This window comes from Cataglyphis hispanica, chromosome 3, assembly GCF_021464435.1.
Source record: "Cataglyphis hispanica isolate Lineage 1 chromosome 3, ULB_Chis1_1.0, whole genome shotgun sequence".
In the NCBI taxonomy this organism is placed as follows: Eukaryota; Metazoa; Arthropoda; class Insecta; order Hymenoptera; family Formicidae; genus Cataglyphis; species Cataglyphis hispanica.
Window position 1 is genome coordinate 2,557,084 of NC_065956.1, and position 15,654 is coordinate 2,572,737.

The window sequence follows — 15,654 nt, forward strand, 5'->3', positions numbered from 1 at the left end:
TGAAAAATCATTGCGCAAAGATTAGAGATATGATTGATAGAATATGAAGCATATAACATTCTCATGATATAAAAACACGTGCTATTCCACATATTATTCGATATAATTAATTTGGAGATTTTGTTATGTTAAATTTCAAACGGTTTTTGAAAAAAAAATATATTGAGAAATATCTTACATAGGTGCCATGTATAACATAATTTATTTCCATTTGTTTTATATCCAAAAAGTAAAGCGCTGCTAATTTGAATTTTCTATAAGAAGAAAATGTGCATTGGCAAATAAAAAAAGTGAAAAGGAGATTGAAAAAACGCCACGGTGTGTCGCATAATATAATAATGGTAACATATTATATATAATAATAATAATAATATTAAAATGGTAACAATAATTAATAATAATAATACAATAATATGGCTGCCTCGTTTAAAATCTTTAAATTAAAAATTCATTTTAAATGTAGCGCAAGCGCTTTCTATTTTTATCTCGCGCCTGGAATATAACTTTCGTGAACGGACATTTAGCGCAGTTTCTTGTTGACTTGATCGATTTGCTCATCGATCCTTTGAGAAGTTCCTCTGAATTTATTCGGTTCGGGTCCAATCATCTGTATGAGCTGCGGTACCTCCTGGCCACTGATCTGCGTGAAACGCGCGAGCGATTTCATGCACGCGTACAATTGTTCTTCCGCAGGACTGCCGTTGAAGTATTGAAGCAACGCCATTGTCAGTTCCACAGCAACGTCGTCAAATACCTATAGTTTATACATTGCATGAGAATATATACAGAAATAATGTCACATTTCATATTTGCGAGACGAAAAAAAAGATGGAAACAGATATAAAAATATTGTTAAATAACGCGACGTTGACACAAGCTAATGATTGTGAAATTGCAAATAAAATTATGCTTGCGGAAAGCTGTACGCCTCATTTCAAAATTAATTTAAAAATTAATCTTTATTTTTTCATAAAATAGTTAAAAAGAATATGTCAATTCCCCAATTTAGTTTTTCAAACTCACGGAACAGTATAATGTTATGTTAAATTTAGGATTGCGATTTAACGCAAGCCTTAATAGAGCTTGAGAGTTTGCTGTCACTTTAAGTCCTCTGCAGGTTCAATAATAATAGATTCAGTAATAACATGCATGTATACAATATTCAGAATATTATCGAACACTCACGTGTTAAGAAATCGATTACGGCATGAGACACCGATAATAATTGACGACTTACCGCAGCGCACGGTTCGATCTAACATCGATTTGGATAAGTACCTTAGAAATGCTGCCTTTCGGTAAAAGTCGCCGCAGATTTTTGCTTTTGTTCATTTTCTGAAAAAACAGTATCCGATTTCTGGAAAGATATCCGTCACATGCAGCGGTATTCGCTGCCTCGATTAGAGAGCTTCAAGTTCTAGAGCGCATGCAAACGAGCATGAATGAAACACATGATATCCTTGAAACTATTCTTTTTTATTATTGACAAGTATAGAATTTCCATTCTTTTTGCTTTTCGTTGCTCGTTCATGAAATAAAATTATCAGCAGGCGAGACGTCCATATTGCCGGTGACAAAAACTTATATGGAGCTAATTTTTTTTCATTAATAAAGGCAGCACTTCTATCTTATGGCATAGTACAAGCTCATTTGTTCCTGTCCTACGATATCGATAAGCACGCATTCCGAAAGCGACATTACAAATGAAATAGCGCATCAAAGAAAATAAATCAATTTAAATAACTCCGGTTCATATTTCTTTAATGTAATAGTTTTTGTTCCAAGATTGTACGAGTAAAATGTGCAAAAACTTTAACATAAAAATTTAATGCAATGTAAAAAAAATGTATATATTGGTAATTTGAAAATTATAGAATTAAAATTTTTGTCAAGACCTTTGATGCGCGAGACACTTACGGCGAAGGAGTTATGAAAGTAAAAGCGAGATTCGACGAGAAATGAGTGAGAATGTTAATCGGATGGCAAGGATACAGACCACAGTTTTTACCTCCTTGCAGGCAAGATTGTGAATGATGGCGGCACCACGGATCTGCAGATCTTCCGAATTTGAGAGTAACGAGTGCACCGCAACTTTGGTCGTCACTCTTATGTTACTAATGCTTTGATTGTTATGCTGCCATTCGGATATATAGAGTAACCATTCCGAGCTGCTGAGATTTTCAAACATGTTCGCCAACTACGTGAAACAGTTAAAATTAAGTCTATTGTAGCTCATTTCGATAGTTCCATATTCGTAATTATTACAATTAAGATTTTTTTTATTTGATAAAATTAGCGAATTATTGTTCACAAAAAAAGAATAATAAAATATTTTTTATTTTTAACATAATAAATGCGTTTTTACTTACGAACTGCGCGAGAGGAAGTTGCTCCTCTAGCGGATGTCGGTCAATATCAAAAGCATAATTCATGATAATATGTTCTCGCCTATCTTGATGCAGCAATAGAATCACATCGTCCTTCAATGCCGCGACCGACAGTACGTTCAGAAGTTTTACTCGCGCGTTACTGTCCAATGACTTATCATAGAGAACTCGACCTGATTAATTAAATCAATTAAATATACTTTTACATTTTTTTCAAAAATAGAAACAAAAAATATTCTTTTGTGGAATTTATTCTCAATACAAATGCAAATAAATTCATTTCAAATTTATTTAAACTTTAGAATTCAAACAACATATTTTTAAAACAGGTTTTAAAAACATAGTAGATTTTTGAAAAACTTAAGAGCCATATATATTTGTATCACTTTAATGACTCACCTACAAAGTTCAGAAAGTTATCGCCTAGAGCCCAGGAACCTTCATTCTCCAAAACGTATTGTCGCAGCTCGTCCATGCACGTTCGTTCTTCATCGTTTAACTTTCCCTCCATAGCGCTTATCAAACTTTCATATTCCTCCCGTACATTCATCAAGTCCTTGAATACTATTGGTGGATCTCGATAGCGTTTCTTCTCTTCTTGTTCACGCTTCTCATCCTCCTCCATCTGTATTACTCGCTCTGACGGTAACATCTCACTTTCTCCATTAGTTGTCTGCTGTTGCGTTCCACCAACCGCGTCTGATAAACAACGATACAAACATGGAAATTACTTTCATGACTTATATAAATATAGATATTATATATAAATATAGAGCGACTGTATATAATTCTTGATTTTTTTTCATTGAATATTAGCTTTTCGCGAAATATAAACAGAAAAATTGCGTTATAAAATGAGACTACAGATAATCCATTTTCGATAAAATTCTATGTACTTTCGTGTTCCGCCATATCTGCACAGCAATTGCTTGGTCCGGTGCTATTACTGCCGCTGCTAGTGGTTTCCTTGCTCTTTTCTTTCTTTTCCTTCTTCTTCTTTTTCTTTTTTCGATCTTTCTTCGCTAGCTTTTCGTTGATGACGTTCCTTCGTTCTTCCAATGCGATCGAATTCAACCTGCGTTGAAATTATTGTAAAATGTTTGTAAAATTTAGATAATAATCGATTTACATACAAATCAATACCTTGCTTCTTCAATGGCTGTGTTCAGAAGTTGATATTCTGGTGAAGCTTCCCTCTGGATCCTCGCTTCGACAAACCTCTGACCGACTGTGAATCCAGCACTCGCGCTACTACTTAACGTTTCTATCAATGGGCTTAAAGCCTGTCCGATAGGTCTGAAAATAGATATAAATCATATCGAAACATCTCTCACTTAAAAATAAATTTAAAAATATAAATGTTTCTCGAATGTAATATTAGATATTAAATAATAACAATAACTAGATAATAAGACATACGTTTGCAATATTTCTTCCGGTAGATCAAGGATATACTTGGGAATGCCCTTGCCCACTAGAAAATTGCTGAGTTCCTCTGTGAAGGTATTACAGTTGTACTTGAATAGGTGGTACGTACCAGGTCTAAAAACACAAAGTCATTGTTCAAGCAAAATCGAATAATTCTCTCAAATAACAAAATCAAAGAAATATCAAAAATAAAATAAAACATAATTATCAGATAATAATTAGACAAATAATTTTAACGTAATAAAATCGAAAGATTCTTGGAAAAAAATTTACATAATATAAAATACAAAAAATACAAAATAATGGCAATATAAAAAGAAAAAAAGAGAGATTCGAATTACTTAAAAAATAATAAACTTCAAAAAGACATGATAGGTATAAAAGACATGTGTAAAAGATGATTATGACATCTGCTGATCGATGTATATTTCCAAAACTTCAGTCACTTTCGAGGAATGACACAGAAGATGAGCGATATATACCAAACGAAGCAACTTTCGACCGATGATACTCACGCGAACGTGGAAGTTCCCAGGCCGTTTATGTACTCCAGGAAAACTGTATAGGGCAGATAAGTTTCGCCGAGTTTTTCGACTCTTTGCGGTTCTCCTAATTCCGTGCTGCCCTGAAACACGAAATGCCGGCGTTCGATCGCGTTAAAATCACGTCCAGGAAAATCGCATCGCGTCAACAACGTCAATTTCGCGGCAGCTGCACCAATCCGGCAGCGAGTTTCGTTCGCCAGAAAAACGGAAGAAAGAGAGAGAGAGAGAGAGAGAGATAAGATGAGAAAGGTAGAGAGAATATACCACCCCCTCCTGACATTAGTGGCCATGTAAATTTAGAACTACGACAAATCCGCACTTCCCTACGAGAAACCGCCGAAAATAGACTGCCACGGCACATGCTGGAGGTGCGATCTCGATCACTTTAGAACGCAAAAAAAAAAGATGTGCAACGGAAGAGTGAAGAGTGAAGAGAAAACGCGAAGAAGCCGGAAACAAAATGTTTATTACATATTCCGGGTTGGAGGATTAAATCTTCCAAGAGAGTTGAATCGCGTATAGATCACGGAGCTCAATAATATATGTCAATAATGTATGGTACATAAATTCTTACGTTGGAGAACATAACGAATTTATGCGTATTGAGAAATGTGAGAAATTCAATAAAAACAAAAATACGGAATTATTTAATAGTCGTAAAAATAGCATAAATATATAAAAATATTTAATTGATTTAATAATATTGATACAAGATCTTTAATAAAAAATAAATATAAAACGCGCAAAATTGCCGAAAAATCAGAAGATGTCAATAATAATTTACGAGTATCACGAACAAATATTATTATATTTAATTAGCGTATTAAGAGATAATTAGTTGATCGCCAAATTTTGTGGCAAATCTCTCGCGCGAATTTAAGAAAAACTAAAAACCAGAATTAAAACTGCGTTATTTCACAAACTACAATTGTCGAGAATCATTGTAATCATGAACACAATGATAAAAGTAACAATTTGCTTTTAGATTCTATTTCTCGATCCATCCTCGCGAATCTTCGATGCTTTAAAATCGCACTCTGTTCTCTTTTTAGCATCCGTCTCTTTAGATCACTCGATACCGCTTGATCCTTCATTCACTCGCGACAAAATAATGCGCAAACTTACGTATCGGAAGAATTCCACAGAATCGCCGATCAGAGGCAAGAAAAAAAACTTTCGCGATACTGTTCCCTTCGAGAGCGCTTCCGAGAGCGGGAAACGGCTCGCACGCGGACTGCCGGCCGCGGGTGCTCGGAGATGCTGCGGTGGAGCCGGCGAACGAGACGCCGACGATGAAGTATGATCGGAGCTCGCGTGTGGCGGCGCGCGCACTTTCGACTTGGCGATTCACATTCGCGGCCGAAGATGACGATCAGAAAAAAAAGATCATTAGATATGAATGATATCGATAATTTCGAAAAGAAATGTCGCATTTCTTAGAAAAAAATTGATTTCCGGAATTCGCAGTCTCTAAATATATGTGCGAAAATGTTTTTTATAATATAAAGAAAATATCAAATATGTTTATTTTATTAGGTAAAGTTTTTACACGAAGTTTCGATAGCGAGATGCTAATGACGAACGTGAGAGCAATCAGAAAAAATGGATGAAATCTAAAAGAGATATGCACAGCTGATCGTAAACATATGGATTATGAATGTGACGCCTTTTTGTCTTTAGATTCAATCAGCAGTCACATTCGTAATCGATTTGCGAACATTTAATCACCAATTATTTTGTTAGCCGACACTCGATTATAGAATTATTAAAAATGATATAATATGAATAATTTTAAAATATCTTAGCGCTTGGAAAAATATCTTAGCGCTAGAAATACGCAGCCGGTCATCTCCACGGCAAATTTTGTGGGCGGAAGTGAGTGCGACAGTTACACAGGTTTCATGATGTCGTAAAGCAACGCGTGTTACAATTATGCACGCATTAGTCACGCGTATTTGCGCGTATTTAAAGCACGTTATAGTCGACGCGAATAAAGTAGTAATACAATCGTAATGATTTCACCGCGTTGCTTTTAGACGCTCATCGGTGTTGCGATTATTAAGCGACTGAAATATATTTAATGCAGCTTTATAACGCCAGATAGGCATGCACGTCAAATAGTTTTTTGAAGTTTTTCTAAGTTTTTTTAAGCATGATTTAAGCACTTGAAAAATTTACATATCAACTATTAATACCGTTATTATAGTTCATTTTTCTGTATAGAAAAATAATGATTTAATATCACACAAATTTGAAATTTTACTTTTAATATTCATGTCGTAGTAAAATATGAACGCTATGTATCCTAAAACTCGTAAACTTGATTTCCAGAACTAATCCTTTTAACTCGCCAAGAGGAGATAATCAAGTGCACTACTTTTTCTCCCGCTGTATTTTAGTCTCGAGTAATTTCCGTCGCTGCTTCATATCTCATTCTGACTTCCAAAGACTTCCAAAACTCTGATTTTGTCTGGAGTAAGCTCAAGTGAAACACGGGAGAATTGTTTCAGGGAGAATTGCTTCAATTTCACTATCTGACTCAGCTAAGAAGTAGAAAGTTAATGCTACACAGCTGGAGCAATTAATACACCGACGATTGGAGAACATTTTGTCGCATGCGGGATGTAAGCACGGGATGGACTTACCTTACCGGCAGCTTTCACCTTACGTCGAATCTGGATGCGTCAAGTGTAAGGACGGGAAGAGAGAGTCGTAAGAAAGAGAGACGAAGAGAGAAAGAGCAATTGTGTACGCGCGTAGTTGTATGCGTGTGCACGCGTATATATACATATATATATATATATATATATATATATATATATATATATATATGTATGCGTGTATGTGCAGCGGGGATTATTTTTGGATCGAACCGCACCAAATTTAGTTCCCGCTCGTGTCTAGCGTATCGTATGGCCCGTCGAGGAACTCTACCGCTCTACGACTAGACCTTCCAATCGGTCACGACTCCGGGTCGCGAGGATGCACCGGCGTTCCCCGATAGGTCTGTGCACCGAGCAACGACGGGAAGCAGCGGGACCATTAATTCTCTCGCTCGTTGATAGCGCGCCCTGGTTATTTATATCGCCGTCCGTCCCCCTCCCCCGCGATGTCGTCGCATGCGATGACGACGAAGCACCTAACGCGCCTAACGCGCGAGCTTATCCCTCGACGCGCGAGTCACCGTTCGTCGAGAAAAATGATTCGAAATTTTTCATCGGCAATCATCTGGAATTCTTAAATTCAAAATTGCGAAGGAAAGATATCTCCAATATAGAAAAGAATCTGTGCGTTCATTTCATGTACTAGTCTTGCTTCTCGAAGAGTTAAAATATGTTTGTACAGCGATCTTTTTGTAGTCTTTATCATTATTTCAAATATCGATAAATGCAGTACATTGTGCAATATTTCTTCGTGCAATATGTCCTTCTATCTATCTGTCACGTGTCACATCATGTTATTAATATTATCAATTGTGCAGTAACGTGTGAATAAAACGTTTCTATTTACCGCTGGAAGTAAGATACAATATTGTGTATGTGGTGAGAGAGAGAGAGAGAGAGAGAGAGAGAGAGAATATAGAGAAAGAGATTTAATATTTAGCAAACAGAAATCGCTTCCAACGATAACTCGAATGGCAAGATGTGATGCTTAACTGTTATAATTTGTTATCGATACTTGCGGCATTTGATATTTTTCTTTATTCTGTTTTTACCGCACAAAAAAATACTCACGAAAAGAAAAGAAAGCATTCAGATGAAGTATCGAACATGGCGCGACGAGGACCATCTGCGAGACTAAATAAAAAATCTGCGTTTATATTTTCTTAACATTATCGTACTGCAGATAGTGCTACCGAACAATCGATCGTATTCCGATCGAAATAATCGGACCATGTGATTGCCAGTGGAAGAGGATACTTACGGGTCGGACACTACTGATGCCGGCAGGACCGAAGAAATATTCCCTTCCATATGCAACTATTGCCGTGTGCCATATTCCATCTAACTGACGACCTGTAAACAGATGAACGTGGAGGATTAATACCTGTTCTAGGAAACAAACAGAATAAAAAAAAATGAGTTTGCATAGAATTATTTGCATATATTAAAAATGTATATCGTCACATATTTATTTTATTTTCTTATATAATATAATATTTTTATTTATTATTATTAATAGTAAAATAAGTCCTCCTCTTATATTAATAAATAAGAAAATAATTTATTCTATTTTTATCCCGGGCATGATCCAACAAAGCAACCTCGAGACAGGATTAAGTTTAAGCTCGCCGAAACTCTTATTCAAGGACCGACAAACCAACAGAGAGACGATAATAATCATCGCGACTTGTCCTCGCGTAGATGAGCCCGTTAGATCTAGGCATAAAACGCGGGCCCGGATGAAGCTCGGTCTTGCTCGTATATGTGCCTTCTTCGACCCAGTTCTGCACCGCGGAAATAGCTAAGTACATCCGCGTACACATGTCGTTTCGTGGCTTTCTTATTGCGCTCGGGCCTCCAAGTGGTGTCGACCTCGCAAGAAATAACCCGGCCGTTATAATTACTTCCAGAACGATGTGAGACGCAACGCTGTCGACGTTTCTGACGAATCTGTGAAGCCAATCTCAATTTTCACGTGTTGCAAACAACAGAATACTTATAAAACAATTTAACATGATGTAATTTCTCCATTTATGTTTTCTCCGAGTATGTAATTTTATTTGACACTCGTTCAGTCCAGGAGTATTGCCAATTTATTCAGATCAAACGACACTTTTTCTCAGTGTTGGAACAAACCACGGGACCACCGATCAAGCATACGTACAAACTGATGCACTCGAAAATAGACGCGCGGGATGCTCGAGAGTGCGCGAGCGAACCATGGACACGTGGCGCGAATTGGTCCGCGTATGTGCTTCACGCCATTCGCATGGAATTTCCTCCTATGTATTACAAAACACCTCATTTTGCCATCTCTTCCGGTTATTCCCGCGTTTCGTTGCAATTCTTCAAATTCTATCTCGAGCATATTTACACGATTTACACGCGCTTCCGCTATGAAAAAGTGAATATTCTATGGTTGTCATTTTTTTCAATCTTTTATCATCATTTTCATTATCAAGTTCCTATAAATTAAATTAAATTAAATATTTGCTTTTTTAATACCTGTATTAATAGATGTATATTATATTATTTATTCCATATTAATTTCTTATATATATTTCACGCGATTTTTTATACTTTATTTTTACATATCATAATGATGCAAGTTGTGATTTTTTGATTTCTCATCGCATCCGACGCACATGCTGCGCAATGTATCAACAATTGGAGCCGTCACGAGGATGACCGATACGACAACGATATGACAACGTCGCCGCTCTGAGCCATGGTCGCTCGAAGTATCACCAATTCTTCGGTACGCTTGTTTATATTTAAATCGTCTTTGATCCAAAATCGTCGTATAATTTGGCAAGAATCGCGCATGTCACCATGTTTAAGAGACATTCGATTTCTCTTGCCGAGAGTAGAGGTGAAAAAGCGTCGCGATGCAATTGCGAATGCACATGAGGATAATGCAAGACTTATAATCGTGCATGACTGGCAAAATTAAACGAAACAAGATCAGATCGATCATGTTATGCTTCCTTTTTTGCACAATTAAATTGCGATATATATGATTCAACATCACGAGTGCGTATACTTAATATACAAATAGCCAAGTTGGCTTTTCATTTATTAGAATTATACATGTTATAGAGATTTTAATTTATAGTTATAAAGACTTTAAAAAAACAACAAACAGCCAAAATATATATATAAAAATTCTTGTGAAAAATTGCTTAACTTTATTCATATGTCAAATAAGGTTTATATATTAGTTTTTTTTGTACGTTTTTTGTATTTCTTTGTTTGCTATTCAATATGAAGGCACAAAATTCTGATCTTCTGTCGTTTTTGCGGCGCATATAACAAAGAAAGATGTTTTCCGTCGCGTTATATCTTTAAATAACATTCCGCCAACTCAAGGTAAAAGAAGTTAAAATTGCGCCCGATGAAAACAGTGATGCACAGCATTCTTCTTCTAAATATTATTAGCCATTAGATCATGCATTAATTGACTCAACACACACATACACACACATTCGATTTTTTAAATCAATATTACAATGATCTGACATACTTCGGAAAGAGTTTATTATCTTTCATTATGTGCCCAAATTTAGCTTAATTAATCTTAAAAAGAGGGCAATAAAAGAACTAATAATCTTCAATAAAAATTTATAAAAAGTATTATAAATTTCGATTAATTATTAATTAATTTATGTGTAGTGTAAATACTATGAGACAAAATCTTTCTGATAAAATATTTTTGAAAATCTAATTAAAAAGAAGAAAATATAGATCAATATTGTTGATACTATTGATATTATTTATCATATTGTTTCTTCATATTTTTACCTATGAGCATCGGCGACATTATTGTAGCCATCCCTTTGGTAAGATCGTAAATGTATAGTTCCACTGAAGTTCTCACATCTTCCGTGTCCTCCATCTTATTCTGAAAAAAAATAATATTGTTATTATTGTTTATGAAGTAATATATATTGTATGTAAATAGATATATAAGTAATATATAATTGTTCTAAAAATTTATCAAGCAATCTAAATCTAACACGTCATTCATTAGATGACCCACCAAATTCTCTTGTTTTGTTATTCTTAACTTTTATATTTATTAACTTTTATAATGACGTCAAAACGTCCACGTGTCTTCCACCCACTTATCGACTTCTTCAAATTCGATCTTATATTTTTATTTTTATATTAAGTTTACATGCCAAGACATGTTTCTCAGAATGTTCACATTTTAATAATAATACGCTAAAAAAGATTTTTTCAAAATCAAAATAAATCAAGAAATCTGCAAAAATAGATCCGGCTACAACGTTAATCAACCAATATAGAATCAAAATAATTAAGATATTTTCCCTTTCGTAAATAACTTTTACGAATAGTAAATGCATCAATATATAAAGTACATTTAATGTTTTAAAAATGAGATGGATGATATAATTGATGGAACCAATCTTACCAAGATCTCTTTTCTTTAAACGCTCGAGACATTCATATTAAAAATTAAAAATAAATATAAATGTGTTTTGATCATTCTAGATGTTTCAACATACTTTAAACATTAGTCTCTGCCGTACGTAACTCGAGGATGCAAATATACTATTCACCACGAAGCAAAGAACTATACTCACCGCGTATAATGTATAAAGTGATTTTCAAAAACGTTTACTTTCTGTGTTTTCGATGTTAAAAATGAAAAGCAAAATGTTTTGCGTTTTGAAGCAACTTCGAGTATATCATCCACGTGACTAATCGACCATATATATAAAGATTATAAGTGCCAAAAATAAATATCTCAGGTCAAACTCCTTTAAGATAATCTCTAATTGTGTCTCGAATAATTTTAGAAAGAGAATCTCCTCCCACATAATAACAATATTCTTTTCGTTCGCCGTAAATAATCTGGCAAGTAATATCCAAAGATCTACATTATGTTTATAAAATAGTTTCGGAATCTTTTTCAAGGAGAAAATAATTTAGAAAATTTGCAATCTTTTCTTTTTGTTATCTTTGATTACAAAAATGGCAAAAATGTCTTCGATATTCTCACTGCGCATTTATAAAGCTAAATGCAATAGTTTAAAAAATTTATCGCAGGAAATCATCTAATATAATATAATGAGCGTTACGGCTTTCACGCGTAATAAAGCCACGATGAATCAGCGATTTAGACGTGTATGTATGAGGTATCACGTAACTATCAGTTTATTCTTTGATTCCTTTAATGCGTAAATTGCTTCTATTTGTATAGTTCAAAAAATATCGACAAATTTAGAGAAATCCAAATAGTATTCGGGCTATATAAATAGATCTTATTAAAATTATCAACCTGTTTATATATATATATATAAACAGGTATATATATACCGGTAATTTTAAAGTTTTTGTACATATTTTTTTTTTAAATTACATAATTTTATTAATACAAAAAAATATTTTAATAACAAAAAAAGTCTTAAATGTTGAGGCATATCAAAAACATGATATTGTGAGAATTACAATCAAAAAATGTAATAATTGATAAAAAAATAAAATAGTTTTGCGTTTACATCTTGTATCATCATTGATCATAAATATATGTAGTAACAAGCATCAGATTGAATTGACGCTAATGGTGATATGCATAATTTGAATAATGGCATCATAATATAAATAATACATGTGATAGACTCGCGAGAAATATATTCCTTTGGCCACACCCATACACACATGTGTGAATATTAGATTATAAGATTATTAGACTTCTTAAACATGTCCATAAAATTCAACAAAGCATTGGAAAAAATCTAATATATATTTACTAAGTATTTTCATTGTCTTATTAATAAAATTTCAATTTTACAGAATTAAAATTAACAAAATATTAACAAAAATTTTAAAGTGTTATAAATAATAAACAAAACAATATAAATCAATATTTAATTAATTAAATTAGCCAATCTCATAATATCACTATCATCAAAGAAATTAATTATATTAATTAATTATTAATAGTAATTATAAATAGTAATTAATTATGTTAGTTATCTAACATATGACACAACTCACATGATTCGAATATTGAGATTTTCATATTCTATTTTAGCAGTGAATTTTTACTAGAATAAGTCAATTTTATACAAAAAATATTATATGCTGTTTGAAAAAAAATGTTTATCACGCATATATATATATATATATATATATATATATATATATATATATATCAAATTTTTATAATCTATAAGAAACATTATCGTTCGCATTACAAAATGAAACTAATATTGAGAATCAATTAAACGAACTAAAATTAAAATTAAAATAAGGATTGTTTATAACTATAATAAGTAGCGGTTCAAAAAGAAACAAGACAAGCCATTGACAAGGCGCGCGGATAAAAGCCTACCTTGCCGTTTTCATCGACCGCTAACAGGTGGATTGATTATCGGATCGGTGTCCTCGGTGGGAATGGGGGAAGGGCAGAGGCCCTGGGTCTTCTGGCGAACGGCGATCACGAGACGACGATGACGAGAAACCGATGCGATCGATGCTGGATCACGATGAGGAGAGAACTGTGACGCGCGTGTGTAAGTCACGAGCTATCTCTCGACTAGGGGTGCGCTAGATGGCTACCGGCTAGCAAATGCAACTGATCGCGCCGAAATCCTCACCGGAGTACGCGGCCCGTGGAGTCTCTCTCCCGGCGCGGTAGTCGTTCTTGGCAGGAAGAAATGGTAAAGAGGTAAGAGGGTCATAACGCGCGTGCGAAGGCAGCGCCTGTGCCCGGCATTCCTTCCACGAGTGCTAATGCATTCCATTACTTATTTATTACTATTCGACACCATTAATGCGGAACGACTTATTGCAATTATCCCTGTACGCTTATGGATACTTGGAAAATGAAAAACGCGCGTCAGCAGAATGAAAAGACGAGAGCTGTGTATTATTGCTGAGTCATCTCTCCTGAATGACGTTACAGACATATTTCGTCAACTCTCATCGTACGCAATACACTATCTCTCGTAGATGTTTCGTTCTCGTAGGTTTTTTTAGTGCGCTTTACACATTCCTTTATGATTTCATAGTTATTCCGAAACAAACATAATGGATGTTGGCTAGAGATGTTGGCAGATATAGATTTTGGAGCGTGTATTCGCGCATCGCATACAAAAATACATTATCTACAATATGATTCCTCGTTTCGGAAAGATACATCGAATCGAGAGAATTCTTCAAACAGAAAAAGGAATATTTTAAAGTTTCAAAAAATTTTGTTATTTATATACCATTTATGTTAACAAATAAATTTTAATCAAAATAAATATTAAATATTCTCCTCTCTCTCCCTCCCTCTCTTAGAAATCATTTATCTCACAAAATCTAACAAAAATCTTCGCAAAATTAAAGTTAAAATCTTAAAAAAATTACATGTTTATTATAATACATATTAAAAATTTTTGCAAAAATATAATTTGCAAAATTTAAAACTACTAAGTTTATCACAAGCCTCAATAAGAGTTTTAAAAGCAAATATAAAACATAACTAAATTTCTGCTAATACAAACAAAATATTCATATAGGCAAGCATTGATAAAACGTTATTTCACGCAATTACAGTATAAAATTAATCGCTCACTGACAAAAGATATGCCAGCGTCTGATTTATTTATACCCGAGTACGATCACCTGGTAAAATGCCTGCGGTTGCCGGCATCGTGGCCATGACCAGATAACAATTCGCGATTAGTTCGAAGCGTCACTTCCGCTGCAACGAGATTATCGCACCGAATTTTTTGGACAAAATTACGTGCATTACGCATAACAGCAAATAAACATAATTAGATAGAGATATTCATATTATATAATCGTAAATGAGATCTTTTACATCCGGAAATAAAAATATCTCTGGAAACTATGAAAAATATTTAATAAAAAAAAAAATAGAAAACAAATAGAGCAAGAGTGATGAAAAAATGATATACATGTATAGGGAATATAACGTACAAAAATCTTATTCTCAAATTTTTACAATGTCATCGTTATGGTTCCTGGGTGATAGAGCTCCATCTCACGCGTTACATGCAAGGATCATCGAAAAATGAAAATCGTAAGCGCACGCGAGAGAAGATGAATGCCGCGCGCATCGTCGCAACAGCGATGCGCATACCGATTCCTCGTATACATATAGATATATGGCGTGCTTTCGAAAGAGCGCCAGGGGTCGGCGTCCGCTTTCATCCCGCCGTAGCGCAGGTTGCATAGTGCGCGGAGCAACGGCGTCGTCGGGTAATAGGTTGGACGAGAGAAAGTAGCGCTCATCGCTTTCTCGGACCTCTCGGTGCGAGAGAATCATATCGTCTACGTCGTCCTTGTCGTCGCGTGCGCGCGCGCGCGATCACGCAATTCGATCGACGGACAGTGGACGGAGAGGGAAAAAAAAAAGAGAGAGCCAAATCGCGCGCGGTGGAAGAGCGCGCCAAGCAAAACTTACCCAGCGTCGACAAAAGCTTCCCAGAGGGACGCGTACACAGCGACTCGACTCGATTTGGTACTCGCTCGATCACCACTAGTGGGGCAGGATGGTCGCTTAGTCGTCGAAACGTCGAGATCCGTCGTGCGTGTTCGTTTTCGTTGTACCGCGTCGAGCGTCGAGTCAAGTCGTGACGGTGACGAGAT

The 15,654-nt window shown here is 35.0% G+C and overlaps 1 protein-coding gene across 4 annotated transcripts; it reads right to left on the reverse strand.

Annotated features, from left to right (window-relative positions):
* Positions 1 to 330: 330 nt before the first annotated feature.
* Positions 331 to 15,610, reverse strand: LOC126859339 (uncharacterized). 4 transcript variants are annotated; one of them, XM_050610486.1, is made up of 12 exons: positions 15,470 to 15,610; positions 10,825 to 10,924; positions 8,285 to 8,376; positions 4,331 to 4,440; positions 3,807 to 3,929; positions 3,531 to 3,683; positions 3,284 to 3,462; positions 2,787 to 3,086; positions 2,370 to 2,560; positions 2,009 to 2,197; positions 1,279 to 1,335; positions 331 to 754 (listed from the first exon to the last, which is right to left on the reverse strand). In XM_050610486.1, the coding sequence occupies exons 2-12, from the start codon at positions 10,916 to 10,918 to the stop codon at positions 521 to 523; spliced, it is 1,722 nt and encodes a 573-aa protein (XP_050466443.1). In that variant the 5' UTR covers positions 10,919 to 10,924; positions 15,470 to 15,610; the 3' UTR covers positions 331 to 520. The 4 variants fall into 4 exon arrangements, with proteins under 4 accessions (XP_050466443.1, XP_050466442.1, XP_050466445.1 ...); XM_050610485.1 differs by lacking the exon at positions 15,470 to 15,610 and adding an exon at positions 13,385 to 13,675; XM_050610488.1 differs by lacking the exons at positions 1,279 to 1,335; positions 15,470 to 15,610 and adding an exon at positions 13,385 to 13,674.
* Between the last annotated feature and the right edge of the window lie 44 nt (positions 15,611 to 15,654).

What these genes read in the sequence shown, in the direction of transcription:
- LOC126859339 (XM_050610486.1), bottom strand. Translation starts at nt 10,918, where the DNA reads ATGGAGGACACGGAAGATGTGAGAACTTCAGTGGAACTATACATTTAC. An exon ending in AATGTCGCCGATGCTCATAG is followed by an intron (nt 8,377 to 10,824) that starts GTAAAAATATGA and finishes ATCTGTTTACAG; the next exon opens with GTCGTCAGTTAGATGGAATA. An exon ending in CGAAAGGCAGCATTTCTAAG is followed by an intron (nt 755 to 1,278) that starts GTACTTATCCAA and finishes TATAAACTATAG; the next exon opens with GTATTTGACGACGTTGCTGT.